Below are 15,529 nucleotides of genomic sequence, written 5' to 3'. Positions count from 1 at the left end.
GGAAGCCCGACCTCTAAATGCCTGTCTATGCCTGAGATGATCCTCTCTCAAAGACTGGCATATAGTAACCAAACTCACAAGAGACTGATGTATAGTTCAGAGGGTTGAGGTGCAGTTCATGCTGGGGAAATGTAATAGCTGTGGGTCTGGAAACTCGTGCACCTGGGCAGGGCCTCCTCTCCCTGTGGAAAAGCCACGTGGAAGCCAATTCATAGTCTTAAGTTTGCTCAGCAGCAGGTGTTCTCAACTAGGGAGCTGGTTGAATGATTTTGGAAGCTGATCCCACTGCCCTGGGCAGGCTGGGCAAGCTTCCCTGCCAGGGGTGCGCCTACCCACTGAGGATGCCCTTCCCCGGGCGGTTGCTCAGTGTTCCAGTACAAATGCAGTGCTGAGTGCGTGCTCTGGGCCCCAGGTGCAGATGCCTCAGTCCATGGCCCAGCGAGTCCTCTGGACAGATAGCCAAATTCTGCCTGGGTTCTGCACATTCCTTTTTCCTGGGTTCAAGCTGACTGCCCACTTCTATGGACCTATTCTTTCTGTGGACCTATTCTTTCTCTAGGTAAGTAAATATCATCAGGCTGACCTTCCTGGCTAGGAGACATTCAGTCTTTTTGAGAGACCTCTGCAGTATTTGATTTCACTGGCCAGGGGTTAATTTCTATAATTTAATTCCCTCAGTTCTGGAGTGTCTCATTACCACCCACCCCCGCCAGGTTGTGCCTTTTCATCAGAAGATTGTGGAGACAGTCCTGCTGTAAGGCAGTTGGGTGCGAGGGGACTTAAGTTCAGGCACTGGGGTATTTGGGGGCTTTGCCACCACTGGAGGGGCCTGGCCTCCAGGAGAAGGGCACAGATCCTCCTTCTGACCTGCGGTAGGGGCAGAGCTGTGTGCTAAAAAAGAGAACGGGCATTGGTGTCATCAGACGTGGCAAGCCCTGGCACCACTGCTTCCATGCTCCCTGAGCCTCAGTTTCCTCATCTGTAAGATGGGACCAACAGCACCCGACTTGTAGGCTGTGCTGGGATCACATTAGAAACCATTTTGTACACAGCGGCCAAAGGGTCCCCAGTGCCCCCCCCTTGTCACCTCCCAATGCCCCCCATCCCTTGTCGCCCCTTGGGTCTGTCTCCTTTCTCTGCCCTGTTCTGGCCATGGGGACACTGGGCTTATATAAACTTGTCTCCCCCATGGTGTCAAATGCTAGAACCCTGACCCTCAGATCCTGAGCCCTGTTTCCTCTCCCTGGTGGCTCAGGATAGGGCTTGTGTTCCAGCCTGTTTGCATGGGGCAGGGCAAAGACTGATTTCAACCCCTGTGGAATTTCATGCAGAGCGGATGATTTATCTGATTCGACTGCCGAACCAGAAAATTTCCCAGGCACACCTGGGAATTGGGTGGGCTTCTCCCACCTGTCTTCTGGGGAAGCAGCCTTGGCACGTCCCGGTGCAGGTGGAGGCGAGGGGGTCTGGGAGAGCAGAAAAGCTCCAACGTGCCTCCTGCCGTCTCCCCTTTGCTCGTGCCATAGGCTTTGACGAGCCCCTGCTCTTGGGGGACGGTGAGAGGTGATTAATGCCCCCACCGCCGTGTTCCCAGAGCCCGGCTGTTACCAGCCCTGCCCACCCACCCTTCTCCAGAAGAGGAGCCTCCCTCCGTGCCAGCCTGCCCTCACCTTTCCGAACACCGTCTTGTGAAGTGCCATAAAGACACTTCTTAAAACACATCATTGAATTCCCGTTCACCCGGCGCACTTTATGGTTCTGACGCAGCCTGCTTCCTCCAGCTCGGCTTTCGTGCCCGGGAGCCGCTGAAAGCTTCATCTGGGGTCAGGCCTCCCCATCAAAATTTACTGCAAACATCCTTTTACAGCACCTGTCTCACTGAGCTGTGAAATACTCTCGCCTCTCCAAAAAAGAAAGAAAATTAAAACGTATGTTGTACATCTTTTATAAGAAAAATAAAACTCACTTGTGCTTTAAGTCGGCACCTGTCCTGGCAGAGGGAGGTAGCGCGTGTTAGAAATGCGTGGGGCATATGCCCACCGTAAGGGTCCTGCTTCTCCTCCTCCCAGAGCGAGTGAGGAGGGCCTGGGGGCGGCCCCGCTGACGGTGAAGCTGAGGCTGTGAAGACAGCGCTCCGGTCCTCAGCTGGCTTCTCCTTTCCCATAAATCAGAGGGCAGTGCCGCCTGTAGCTCCTCGGGGTCAGTCAGGCTGCAACCTTGTTCTGGAGATGAGTGAGGACACGGCACCCCGCACACTGGCCTCGAGAGGTGTGCGCTTGGGGACCACAGGCCGGTAGGGCAGGCTGATAGGTGTCCCCAGGGTTGGTGCCTTGTCAGCCGGTAGCTGAGCTGGAAGCTCTGACGGTCTTTCTTTGCCGTCTCCGGGAAGCGGAGTCGTGTTTTGGTCTTTGCTGGAGAGAGAGGACTGCGCGGGCTGTGGGTCACTCAGAGCAGACCTCGGATACTGGGGAGGACAGTGCAGGACACAGCCCTGGGCTGGGTCCCGCCCTGGCTTCCTTTTGCTTGCCTGTGGCCAGGGCGATTGCTCTACTGCTTTTGTAAAGCAAGGCGGTGGCATCTGCCAGATGGTGTCTGCTCGGGGACCTGAGCCGTCTCGGGGCATCCCAGACTAGTTCCGTGGGGTGCCTGGGGCCTGCCCCAGCCAGAGGGACTCCGGTCTTGGGAGTCCTGTGGGGTTGGTCTGGGCTCTGGCTGACCAGCCCCTCCAGTGTCACAGTATGGGCCTGCACTCTGGCCGCAGGTCCAGCCAGCTCTGAGTACTGGCACTTGGGCATGCCAAGGCCTCGGAGGGGGCCTTTGGTCACAGTTGTGCAAGATGATAAATATGGGGACCCAAATAACTTAAAAAGCTCCTGCACCTGCTTTGCCCCAAGTTGGAAAAATAATGTTTCCCCTCCCAAGTTTTGTCTTGTTTTCGTTTGCTCTCTTTGGGCCTTCTTATTTCACACACAGGAAAGAGTGAGTATATCTGATGTGTCTGTCACACGCGACAGCTTCCTCTGTGTTTTCGCAGCCAGTCTTCTTGTTCACAGCAAGCTTGGGTGCCACGGAAGGCCGGCCTTGTCCCTATTCTAGAGATGAGAAAACTGAGGCTGAGAGGGTGAGCACCTTGCCCATGAACATGATGGTGGGAGGTCATGAGCCCAAACCTGGGGGGACCAGGGAGCACGAGCGGAATCAAAACCCCAGCGGTGGCTGGGCCATGGGCCAGCAAATGCCTCAGACAAGCCAGGAGAGGCTGCCAGAGCCTTGCTTTTGCTCTCCCGTCCAGCTGTTCTAGATTTCTCTCCATTTCCCCACCCGTATGCTCTCTCCGACCTCAGGGCTTTTGCACGCGTTGTTCCCTCCTCCCGGAAGACCCTTTCTGTTAGCAAACTTGCCTGCAACCTTCAGGTCTCAGCTCCTTGGTTCATTGATTCATCCCACAGATGCCCAGGAACACTCACACATGCTTTATGCTGTGCCAGGTGCTGGGAATCCAACATAAACGTGACATATCCCCATATGGCCAAGGTCAAGCAAAGCACAGATGGTAGGGGAGGCAGCTGCTCTGGGAGGGGGAGGGCAGTGAGGAGGGAACTGTAAAGGAAGACCAGGCAGGAGGCACAGCAGGTACAAGGGCCCTGAGGCGGGAAACAGCTTGGCTGTTGGGGGAACTGAAAGGCTGAGGGGCTGTGGGCAGGGTGAAGTGCAGTGGGGAGGGTAGCACGGGAGGAGGTTGGGAAAGAGGCAGGCTCTCCAAGCCCTGGCAAGGACTTGGAGTTTGAACTGAGCTTCACACAGAGAGACAGCTTCTGTCTGACTTCTGTCCCTAATATCTCTGGGCTGCTGTGTTAGGAACAGACCATAGGGTGGACACAGGGAGTCAGCTGGCCGGGGTGGGTGGGGCGCTTCCAGAGGGGTCTAGGGTGCAATCAATGACGCAGGCTTAGCCCTGCTGGGGGTAGCAGAAGGCATGGTGTCTGTGGTGTTGGGGGGATAAATCTAGCAGCCTGCAGATGGATGGAAGAGGGAAGAAGAGAAAGGAAAGACTCTTGGTTTGGGGCCCCAGCAAAGTCTGGGGCCGTTCACTGAGAAGGAGGAAGGATAGAGAGGTCAGGAGTTCAGTTCTGCGCACAGAGCATTTGGGGATGAGAGCAGGCTGTGGGCCTTGGGGAGCAGACGCTCGCAAGAGGTGAGGGGCTGGAGGTGCAGCCTTGGGATCATGAGTGTTTTCGAATGCGTGGAACTGTGTGAAAACCCAGGGAGAGGGTGTAGATTAAGGAAGAGGGGAGGCAGCAAGGAGGCTGAGAAGGGGGGCCAGCGAGCAGCCTGGGATCGGAAGTAGGGGGTCCTGAGAAGAAAGAAGGGGTTGGGGGTGCTGAGCGTACAGGGGAGGCCAGGAAGGGCCACTGAATAAGGACAAGTGGCCAGTGTGGTGCCTCTGACCTTGGCCTTGATGGAGAGGTGGGGTCGGGGGGAGGAGGAAGTGGAGACAGCGACTGTAGACAGTGGAGTGGGGCAGAGAAACGAGGCCACAGCTACAGCGTGTGGAATGCGTGGTTGAGGGAGGGTTTTGTTTTAAAAGCCGGGGTACACCAGAAGGTGTTTGAGGGCAGGCAGGACAGTCCAGTGGAGGGGGAGCCGCAGGAGTGAGTCCTTGGGAAGGTGAGCTGGGCGGCCTCGGCTGGGACGAAGGACCTTCGTGCCCAGTGACCTGAGGGAGGGAGAACGAGGTGTGGGCAGGTGTGGGGGGGTGTTCCCACCTTGGTGGGAGGGGGAGGCAGCATCTGCTGGATGGCTGGCCGGGAGGACAAGCGGAGGAGCCTTGGGAGAGGGAGAAGGGGGAGGGGGCATCCGCTTCCAAAGGAGCAGCTGGAGTGGCCACCTGGGGAAGATGAAGAATTTAGAGGGAGCCTCTGCTTGGTTGGTGGGAGTTTCTCGAGCGATTTGCAGCTCCTGGGGCAGACCAGAGAAACTGGGGGTACCTCTTCCAGGAAGCTGTCCCGGTCGCCCCTCTGCTCGGTCAGGCCCCAGACCTCACCTCGCCTCCCAGGTTTGGTGCATGGTGGGTCCTCAGTAAATGTGTGTTAACTGACTGATCTGTATTCAGACTGCCAGGGAGGGGCAGAGCCTGGATGGAGCCGAGCCCGTTCTTTGCTTGGTGGTACCGTCTGCCGGCAGCTGAGTGCTTTTGTTTTGTGCCCAACTAAGCCTGTTCTGCTTCTCATTTAACGCGAGGGAGCTTTCTGTGCCCCCATTTTACAGAAGAAGGCAAGCAAGGCTTGGAGAAGCACTTCAGTTCCTTCAAATACCAGCACCATCCCCCCACCGCCACCCCCCCAACACACAAAGAAAGGAGCGTTTAAAGTAGGAGCTCTTGGCCCGTTTCTTAGATCATGGGGAGGGCAGACCCTTGAGAAGGAGGCTGGGGAATGGGTGAGCATCCAGGGACGCTAGTGACAGAGGGGACTGTCCACGCTGGGTACCATCCACGCTGGATACCCTTGCCTCTCAGAAAGAATGAGAATGGCACTGCTGTGGGGGGGATTCTTAATCTCTACCTGGTGGAAGCATTTTTAATCTGATTTGGGCGCCCCTGTCTCCCCTCAGCATCGTTCTCCCCCTGTGCTTGCCCCCTGCCCCACACCCTGGATTGCACCCACCCAGGACCTCGAACACGCTGTTCCGGATGGTGGAACACCCTTCCCTACCCTGGCTACCTCTCAGTCCTCTTCCCAGTCTCCGCTAAGCCCCCCTGGACTGGGGGTCCGGCTACCTCCTCTCCCAGTCCCCGAGCGTCCCATAGCACTTCTTGGAATTTGGATTGCTTGCTTGATTGGGTAAAGCCTGGTCAGCCTCTGTCTCCCCTGGTGCATTATAAATGCACGAGGGCCAGGACCACGTCTGCATTGCTGGGGGTTGGATCCCCAGCACCACGTGTAGGACCTGTGTGTGATGGGTGTCTAGGGAAGGGGGTGGGAAGTGGCTGCCGGAGAGTGTGGTTCTATCTTGAGCTGGAGTTGGTGTAAGCAGATTCAAGGTGTAACGAGCTTTTTGTAATAATTCCCTACAGTGTTGAGCTGGACTGTGAACGGGGCCCTTTCCAGGCTCCTCGGGCATCTTGAGGGGCAGAGGCTTGGATGGACTGACTGTGGCAGGGCAGAGGCACATGTGGGGGACCCACCTGTCTCTTGAATATCTGTCCGTCTCTGCCTTTCCACAGAAGGCTCCAGCAGACAGACCCTACCTCTCCCCCTACCCCCCTAATTGCCCTCCTACCTCTGCACATTTTCTGATGCTTTTTGGGTTCCTTGACTGTGGTCTTTCCTCTTTGTTGCCTCCCCCTCCCCTGGTGGTCACTGGGGGCTGCTCCATCTGGGGAGTGTGTGGTGGAGGAGGAGAAGGCTGGGCTGAGAGCCCGGCTCCCCTGGTGGCCTCAGGCCGGCAGGGGGAGCCCACGAGCCGCGAGCCTGGACTGCTGCTCTGGAGAGATGCTCCCCTGCCTGGGGCCGCCCAAAGGGAAGACCAGGCCCAGCAGGGGACCCAGCCTGGGTGGACCCAGAGTCTGTGAGTGGATGGGGGGCCTGGCTTCCCACTCACTAGCTGTATGACCACGGGTGGCTTCCTGACCTTCCTGAGCCTGTTTCTTTATCTGTAAAATGGGGACAATTCCAGCCACTCCCTTGATCCATGACTCACCCCAGCGGGCATCTCTCCGCGGGGAGCCCTCTGCCAATGCAGGGGGTTTGTCACAAATGGGCACCAGACCTGCTTGGTTCTGTGGCTCTTTGAGGAGCACGGGTGTCCTGGTTCCCTGTGTCCTGCTGCCTACAAATAACGACGATGATGATGTGACTGACGGATGATGTAACTGAGTCAGTGCTGCCGACCTGCCTGGCCTTAGCATGTATGAGTAAGCTTGAAATTAGTCTGCAAGGGCTGTCTTGAAGGTATTAGGGACCCAGAGGTGTGGACGCAACTGGAAAGCAGCAGAGTTGAATTCTGAACTCAGGTCTGTGGTGCCTGAGAGACACCCTCCACCTCCATGGGCCTCAGTTTCCCCTCCTAACAGAGAGGGCACAGCAAGATCTTCTAGGGGGCCCTCCTTCCACGCCCCTCCCCGCGTGCTTGCGGGAACGATGGGCATGTGGGGTTGCTTTGCATCCTTGGACGAGGCGAGCATCTCCGTGAGGATAGGAGACCTGTGGGCGGTGGGGCGGCCCCCTGGACTGCTCCTCTCCCGGCCCGCCTGACTCTCCTGCCCACCCCGCCCCGCCCCTGCAGCGTTTCTGAAGGGCCTGAGTGACAAGCAGCGGGAGGAACATTACTTCTGCCGGGACTTCGTCAGGCTGAAGAAGATCCCGACGTGGAAGGAGGCAGCGAAAGGTAGGCCCTGCGCTGGGGGGCCCAGCTGGCTGGGTGGTGAGTGGTCCTTTCAGGCCCATATCTTGGGAGAATCATAAAGACAAGGCCAAGAAGAAGAATGGCGGCAGCATTTATGAGTGCTTGCTATGTGTGGGGCACTTTGCAGTGTCACCTCATTTAATTATTAACACAGCCTGAGGCAGGCTCGGTTTTTATCCCCATTATACCGTTGGGAAACTGAGCCTTAGACCTGCAATCCCATGGCCGCTGGAGCTGGGATTTGCTGCTTGGTGTAGTGGCCTGCAGTGCGGCGTCCTGGTGAGCACGTAGGCCCTGCAAATTGCAGACCTGGTAACCGGGAACCCAGGCCAAGTTACTTAACCCTCCTAGGCCTCAGTTACCTAGTGTGTAAAATGGGGATGGATGGCATTGATACTCTACCTGTGTGCAGCGTTGTGAAGATTCAAGGAGATGAGTGTGTGCTGCACACAGTAGGTGCTTAGTCAGTGTGGGCTGTCATTACCGTGTCATCGGTCCTTGCGTGGCACATTGCCTCTGGAGGTGGAGGGCAGTTGATGGCGGCTTGCCTGACTGGTGGCCACTGGTGGGTCACTCTGCAGTGGGGACCTCTCTGTGACCCCACCCCCGGCCTCTGCTTGTTCCAGGGGTGACCATGAAGGTGGAGGAGCCCAAGTACAAGAAGGACAAGCAGCTCAACGAGAAGATCTCCCTGTTCCGAGGCGATATCACCAAGCTGGAGGTGGATGCCATCGTCAACGCCGGTGAGTGAGGGCTTCTGGCCAGCCTGAGCCAGAGACCTGGGTGGCCACCTCGTCACTGTGCCAGGCACGCGTGGATGCCACGTGGCTCCAGTGAGGCTCGGGTGGCTGGATGAAGGTGGCCTGCTGGCGCCACGGGAGCCCAGCGTGTTGGCAGCGTGGACTCCTCTCCCCTTGAAACCCTGACTGCTGTGTCAGGAGCGCCTTGGCTGAGCTGCCTCGAAGCTCTGAGACCCATTAGCGGCTGGTAAGGGAGAGAGTTCCGCTGGAATTGCGCCGAACTGCCCTGCCAGGAAGGCGGTGGCCAGATGGGGTGGTCCAACCTTGGGGGCTGCAGATGCCCCTGACCAGTGCTTTCCTTCCTCCGCCTCCTGCCCTCCCAGCCCCCCTTCTAATTGGGGTGGGCGAGGGAGCATGTTGGGGAGCATGTCAGAAGAAGGGTGGGGGCAGAGGCCCCTGCACCCCTGTCAGCTTCCTGCAACGGCTCTTGCTGGCTGGGCAGTTTATTGTGATGAGTTGAGCAGTCTGCTGTGTCTCTCCCATCTTGGGAGAGGGAGGAAGGTGGCGGCTCTCCTCTCAGGCAGTGGTTGTCTGGCTGAGGTCAGGAGTGGTGTGTCAAGGGGCGGTCAAGTCCAGCAGGTGCTCAGGTGGTTCACAGGACAAGGGCGAGTGGGGGCCGAATCCCCCCTCTGTGGTTGCCAAGTGTCACGGGACGCAGCCTCCTTCTTGCAGAAAGGTTCGCAGACCTGGGCAGACCCCCTTGTCTTGGGCTCTGACTCATAGGGAAACTCCACTGTGCTAGCCCTTCCCCACCTGCGCAGTCTCAGGCGCTCCCAGGAGCGTCTCAAATCTCCTTCATCGCACCCTTGGGCTTGCAGCCAGTGGCTGACCCCAGTGCTGGCCAGGACGTGGAGTGGCCCAGTGACTCTGGGTCTTGGTGGTGCCCGTGCTGGTCTTGCTAAGCGACTGGGCTTGAGAGACCAGGGGAGAGGTGGCCGCTCATCCGCTCTGGGCCTGCTTGTCTGTGATCTGGGTTGCATTTCCGGCAGTGGCATTGCTCTGCATGTCTCCCCGCTGATGTTCGCAGAACTGTGTGGTCACAGGGGTGTTCCCTCCTCCCTCATTGCCTGTTTCAGCACACAGGTGACCAGTCACAGGAAGGTAGGAGTTCTGACTCGGAGCAGGGAGTGGTGGGGTCACCTTTGGGTTTCTGCTGGTGCTTCCTCTGATGTGTTTCTCTTGGGCCACTAGGATGGTGGGTAGCAGCAAGGTCTCCATCTGGGGAGACACGGGGCTAAGACAAGTCAAGTCATAGTGGCCCAGGAGAGAAGGGTATTCTTGCTGCCTGGACCCCAGAGGGATGGCCTGAGGTGGAAAGACCAAGCCTTGGGGCCCCGGCTGAGGGGACATTGCCACAGGCCTGCGAGGCTGCCCTGCCTAGTGCCCTTGGCCCTGTCAGTCACTGGTAAGGGTGTGGGGGGCGCCCCGCTGGTACTTTTTTTTTTTAAAATAAAGTTATTTATTTTATTTATTTATTTTTGGCTGTGTTGGGTCTTCGTTGCTGTGCGCGGGCTTCCTCTAGTTGTGGCGAGCGGGATCTACTCTTGGTTGCGGTGAGCGTGCTTCTCATTGCAGTGGCTTCTCTTGTTGTGGAGCACAGGCTCTAGGCACGAGGTCTTCAGTAGTTGTGGCTCACGGGCTTAGTTGTTCCATGGCATGTGGGGTCCTCCCGGACCAGGGCTCGAACCTGTGTGCCCTGCATTGGCAGGTGGATTCTTAGCCACTGAGCCATCAGGGAAGTCCCCCTACTGGTACTTTTCTTCCTGAGCTGCAAAGTGGCCAGAGGAAAAAGTAGGGCATCTTATCACCTCCTTCCCAGCCAGGTTGATGGTTGGCGGCCAGGAGGGAGGGTGTGGGGACCAAGGCAGGGTGTGGGCAGAATGCAGATGGAGTGGGGTGGGGGCTCTGGAGCCTGCTCGCGGGGCTGCAGGCATGATTAATGGCTCTTCCTAAGTGCCCTTGTGCCTGGCCAGACTCTGACTGCAGCAGCTCTGTCAGCCTCTCATGCTCTCAGGGAAGCCCTTTGGTCCTGGCTTCATTTGATTCGCCAGGACTGGGCGTGGCAGTGTTTGCTGTGTCTTTCTGGGGGCTCCCCTTCTCCATGTACCTGCCTGGGCTTGCATGATGGGAATGGTGGGAAACCCACCCACTGGATAGTTGGGGATATTAGGGTCTGACACCCATGAACAGTGATGCTCACGCAGCCCCTGGCATGAACAGAGCCCTCAGCGCCTACCGCTGTTGTCGGTGCTAGAAGTGATGCCAGCAGAGTCACTGGACGTCAACCCTGGCCCAGGGATGCCAAGGGATCCTGGTACCTCCTACAAATGAGCAGCTATGCCTCCCCCTGCCTGCCTCAGTTTACTAAATACCTCCTGGTGTGTCTTCCTGGGATCTCCTTTTTTTCTGGAAAGAGTCTCATAGCAGGGAGGACCCAGAACCTGCCTGGAACCCCCAAAAACGGCTGAGGCGGGCCCTGGATCCAGAGCTCCCACACAGAGCCTGCATCCCCTGCGGACCCTCCCTGCAGGTTTTCCCAGCCTGGTGTTTGGGTGGCCTTGGCACTAATCAGACCTCGGGGGTCTTTGGTGGTCTTGGTACCCTCCGGCATCCTCCCTGGGGCCCCCGCCGTGGCCTGGGGCCGCCGCCCACCAGGGGGCAGCAGAGATCGCGGTTCCTGCGCGCAGCAGAGCCCGTAAATCAGCCTGTTTATTAGCGGAATAAAAGTCGCGGCAACGCGGGGCTTTTCAGGGCTGCATAAATCTGGTCTGTGCCTCGTGAAACCCACATGTGCTTAATTCATATGTAAAGTTTCAAGCAGGAAGAGAATACGTGTCCATTAAATTCTATTTGACTTGATTATAATCATTAGCCCTGAATAATTGCTTCTCAGCGCCGACCGCGGAGCCACCACAATGAGGAAAAGGAGCGAGCAATTATCTCGGGGTGGGAATTTTTTAATTTTTATTTTTGAAGTCAGGGGCAGTGTTGGCCCCGCCAGGGTCTGTGGCCCATGGGGAGCCATGTGGGTCGGACAGGGCTGGGGGCTTGAGGTCCACTGTGGAGCTTGTGGATTTTCTCGGGACGGGGTGGGGGGCGGGGAGTCTCTCTTTGTCCCTGAGGCCAGATGGGGAAGGGTAGGGAAGATGCCATCGCTGCCTGGGCCTTGCTCCAGCTGCAGGGACCATGGAGGGGGAGGCCTGCAGGGGGCTGGGAAGGGCCTGTGTGAGAAAGCGGTCAGCACCCCCAGAACCCCTCCATCCTGAAGAGCTGTGTCTCGGGGGTGTCTCCAGCCACGCAGGCGCTCTTCCCATCCCTAGGGAGGATGGAGGTCCCTGGGGGTCCTTGGAGAGGGCAGGGGCTGGGTGTCCTCCTTTCCTGCCCCCTTCACTTCTCCCCTCCCCGCAGAGTGACTCCACCCACAGCCTCGCTCAGGACTTTGGAAAATCAGACTCAGTTTCCCAACTGTTCCCCTGGCATTTGAAGTCCAGGGCTGGTTTTTACCCCACTCTGTTGGTATTTGATATGTGATTGGGGTGTATGTGCTGTTATGTGCCTGTAATAGTGGATATGTGTGTGATTTGTTGTGTGTATAATATGATGTATGATGTTATATGATATGTGGAGGGGGGCTGGGACAGAGTAGAAGGATGTGTGCCTGGCCGGTGGCAGGGCATGAGGTCACAGGGGACAGGACCAAACCCTCTCAAGCCCCCAGAGGCAGTGCAGGCCTCCCCGGGCCATCCTTGGTCTTGCCCCAGTGGCTGCCAGCTGAGGCCACTTGCTCGGGCAGAGTCTGGAGAGTCTCAGGCTCCTGCCATCTGTGCTGGCCACGGCTCCTGCCCACGGGGGCACACTGCATCCATCTTAATTAAATTGGGCTGCTACGCTGGTGAGATAAGCCAGGAAGCCCCTGCAGCCCCCATTCTGGAGCAGGAGATTCTCTGGGGCAGCGCCTGCCTCTCCAGCTCGGCCCCACGTCCCCCAGGCTGTGTCTAGGGAGAGCCACGCCTAGCATCTCCTCCAGAGAAAGCTTGGGTCTGGGGGGGGCGCCTCAGCTTCTGGAGTGTTTGTGTCTTCTCTTTGCCACGGAATGGTGGGGACTATGGGGAGAGGCAGCATGACCTTGACGGGGTCCCTTCCATGCCCTTGAGTTTGCCAGCTTACCAAGCCTGTGCTTGTGGGCCCCTAGTTCCCGACAGACAGCTGAATCCCAGGCAGGAAATGTCCTGGCACAAAGAAAGACCCCCATTCTTGGCCAGTCCAGGGTCCGGCTGCCGGCTTTGGCCTTCAGGGCATAACGGGACAGAGCAGGGATGAATGTGATGCTTTGTGCAAAGACAGAAGGAATATTAAACTGCAAAGCTGTCCCAGGCCACTGAGTCAAGGCCATGGGCACAGAGGCCAGGAGCTAGGTGGGAATCCCAGCACTCCCGCTTGCCGTGCTGTAGCCTCCGGTCAGGCGTCTCCAAGCCTCTATTTCCCCACCTGAAAAATGGGACATCGTTGGCCCCACTCCAGGGTTGGCGCATAGTAAGCCCCTGTAAATTAGTATTGGAAAGTCAGCATGAGAGAAACTAAGTAGAATATAATGTGACAAAGCACTGGAAGCGAGGTCTGAACAGAGTGCCACGCGTTGCCTCAGGGACCAGTTAATTCTGCAAAGAGGGCGCGGGAGGCGAGGAGGGTCAGGGGAGCCTTTGAGGGGCCCCGGCGTGCGGGCTGGGCCGTGCAGAACAGGTGGGAAGCCATGTTTCACAGTGACAAGCTGGCCTCACTGGGAGTTTTTTTAAGTTGCTTATTTATTTAAAATAAGGCATGAAGTGGTGCTCTGTTTCCTTAAGTCTTGGGGCTTTGATTTGTGAAAATCTGCCAGCTGCTTCTATCACCCTCGTCTCCGCAAGCCAGCCAAAGCCCTTGCTTCATCCCTTCTGCTGCCAGGAGGGCCCGGAGGAGCCTGGCCCCCTGGCTGTCCCTGGGCCACCGCTCGGAGTCAGTGATTTAGAGACCGCCTTGATGGACTAGCAAGCGGGGGGGGGCCGAGGGACGCCGACTGCCTTGTGGGAAGTGATCTGATGCTGAACTGTCTCCGTAAATCGCTTTACCTGTCACTTCAGATTTAAATGTGTTTACTGAGGCCGGGCCTCCACAGCTAGCTTCAGCAGCAGCCTCTTCGCAGTGGGCAAGAAGGGTGGGCGGGAACCTGTGAGCCACGGAAGACTCCTGGGGCCCTGGCCCCTGGGGAGCACAGGTGAGACCGGCCACTCCCTCCATGCCGCCCACTTGGCATCCCCGCAAAGCAAGCAGGACTCTGATCCCCATTTTTGGTGATCAAACTGAGGCTCAAGAAGGAGATAACATGCCCCAGCTTGGCAGGTGACTGAGTCAGAATTCAAGCTCATGTGTAGCCTTTCATTCATTCGATCAGCAGGCGTACATGGCAGGCCTGTTGTGCACCAGGCATTGGGGTAGATCCTGGGCTACAGAAGACTCAATCTCAATTCCCAAATGCAGAGTGAAAAATATGAATGGAAGGGACAGCAAAGTGCATGAGGGATGGGAATCACACCTGCAAGGGTGGGAGGCAATCTGGAGGGCTGCCTGGAGGAGGCAGTGCTTGAGCTGAGTAGAGATCTGAGTTAGAAGTTGGACAAGGACATTCTAAGGGGAGAGAGGGAGAGCACTGGCGGGGAGGGTGAGGCGGGTGGGACTCAGGGGAAGCTCTGGGGGGCTTGGAATGAGCCGTGGTGGGTCCTGAGCTGAGGGTCTCCTTCTAGGTCTAGGCTGTACCCACCCCCCATGCTACCTCTCCTAGCCTCCTGGTGTTATTATATCAGCCCCATGGTGTCAATGGGAAACTGAGGTTCAGAGACTTGAAGCAACTTACCTAAGGCCACACAGCTAAACAGTAGTGGCACAGGTAGGGAAGGTTTGCCAGACTGAAGAGCCTCCAGGAAATCCCCACCCCCACTTTTTTTGTGGGTAGCTGGGAATACCTTCTCTTTGTTCCCTTTTCTTTTCTGGTTTAAAATTTTGGGTCCCCAGAGTGGGTCTGCTGCCATCTGTCCTCACTACAGGGAAACAGAGAAGCGGGATGGGGACTAGGTGGTCAGCGCAGAAAAGATGGGTCCGGGTTCATTGGCCCCACGAGGCCTCGTGGTGGGCTCCTGCTCCTGTGGCTGCTTGGTTGTCCTGTGCCCCAGTCCCTGCCCTGAGCACCCCACCAAGCCCTGCTTCTGGGTGGGGGTAGTGTGTTATTGTGTGTTCCCTCTGGGCCAGGGGCTGCCCCTACACTGGACATATCACCTCATTTCTGAGGCAGGCAATAATATTCCCCCAGTTTACAGATGAGGAGACTGAGGCACATATGGGACCACAGTGCTGGGTAAAAGGCTGAGCCAGGAATCAAACCCTCATCTTTAAGACTTGGGTTTGAGAAGGATGCCGTCACGTTTGCTTTTTCAGAAGTTCCCTCTGGGTCCAGTCTGGGGGTGAGAGGCTGAGTGGATTGGGAGGCCAACAGGGAGGCCTGGGGTGCAGGCAGCTCCCTCCCCACATTAGAAAGCCCGGGACACTAAAGACTGTGCCAAGGCCTGATTTCCACCACTGCAGGAGGAGGGAGGCTCATTTCCACAAGGTCGAGAAGCGGTTACATAAATTCATAAATGATGGATCCCTCCTGAATTATTGAGATTCCCTCAAGGGCTCGCAGGGCCTGGGCCAGTGAGCCGAGCTCTGGCCGATGGGCGGGACTCGAGGATCCTGGAAGGTCCTTCTGCCCCAAGGTCTTCTCCCAAGTTTCCCTTTATTAGCCAGATTGTTCCTGTCCTTCCATAGGGAACGTGACAGTGGGCAATGGACCTTGGACCCAATGATATTTTGTCCTGAGACTCAGTAAATGTTTGTTGAATGAATGAGTGATCAGATGTCCTTGAGAGTTGGTCAGGCAGCAGGAGGGACTGGATGAACCAGTGATCCCCTCTGGGCACCCTCCCCCTGCCCCAGCCCAGACCCCACGCAGCCCCTCTTGGTTGGTCATAGAAGCCAGGGCTGGATGGGACTAAAGCATCATGCAGGTGAGGACAGTGGCAGACTGCTGCTTGTGAGGGCTGCTTGTGAGGTTCCTGGCTCAGTGTGAGGCTTAATGACCCAGTGCCTGCCGCCAAGGCATTTGCAGTCTTGTAGGGAAGACAGGGGAACATCTGAAGCCCAGAGAGGGACGGTGACCTGCTCAGGGTCACATAGCAGGGAAGTGGCAAAGCAGGCCTTCCTAACTCCCAGCACTGCCCTTTCTCCTGGGCCTTTTTCTCCCCATCACAACA

At 57.3% G+C, this 15,529-nt stretch overlaps 1 protein-coding gene across 2 annotated transcripts in view; it reads left to right on the top strand.

Moving 5' to 3' along the window:
* The window catches only part of MACROD1 (mono-ADP ribosylhydrolase 1), a 151,820-nt gene that overhangs the window by 3,715 nt on the left and 132,576 nt on the right, over nt 1-15,529 (top strand). For both annotated transcript variants that reach the window (XM_068555146.1, XM_068555145.1), the window contains exons 2-3: nt 7,288-7,389; nt 8,034-8,150. In XM_068555146.1, the coding sequence (XP_068411247.1) occupies nt 7,288-7,389; nt 8,034-8,150 (219 nt within the window). The remainder of the gene's footprint in view (nt 1-7,287; nt 7,390-8,033; nt 8,151-15,529) is intronic.

Source organism: Eschrichtius robustus, chromosome 11, assembly GCF_028021215.1.
Source record: "Eschrichtius robustus isolate mEscRob2 chromosome 11, mEscRob2.pri, whole genome shotgun sequence".
Lineage (NCBI taxonomy): Eukaryota > Metazoa > Chordata > Mammalia > Artiodactyla > Eschrichtiidae > Eschrichtius > Eschrichtius robustus.
The sequence above is the reverse complement of the archived record's forward strand: the minus strand, read 5'-3'. Positions and strand labels throughout refer to the sequence as shown.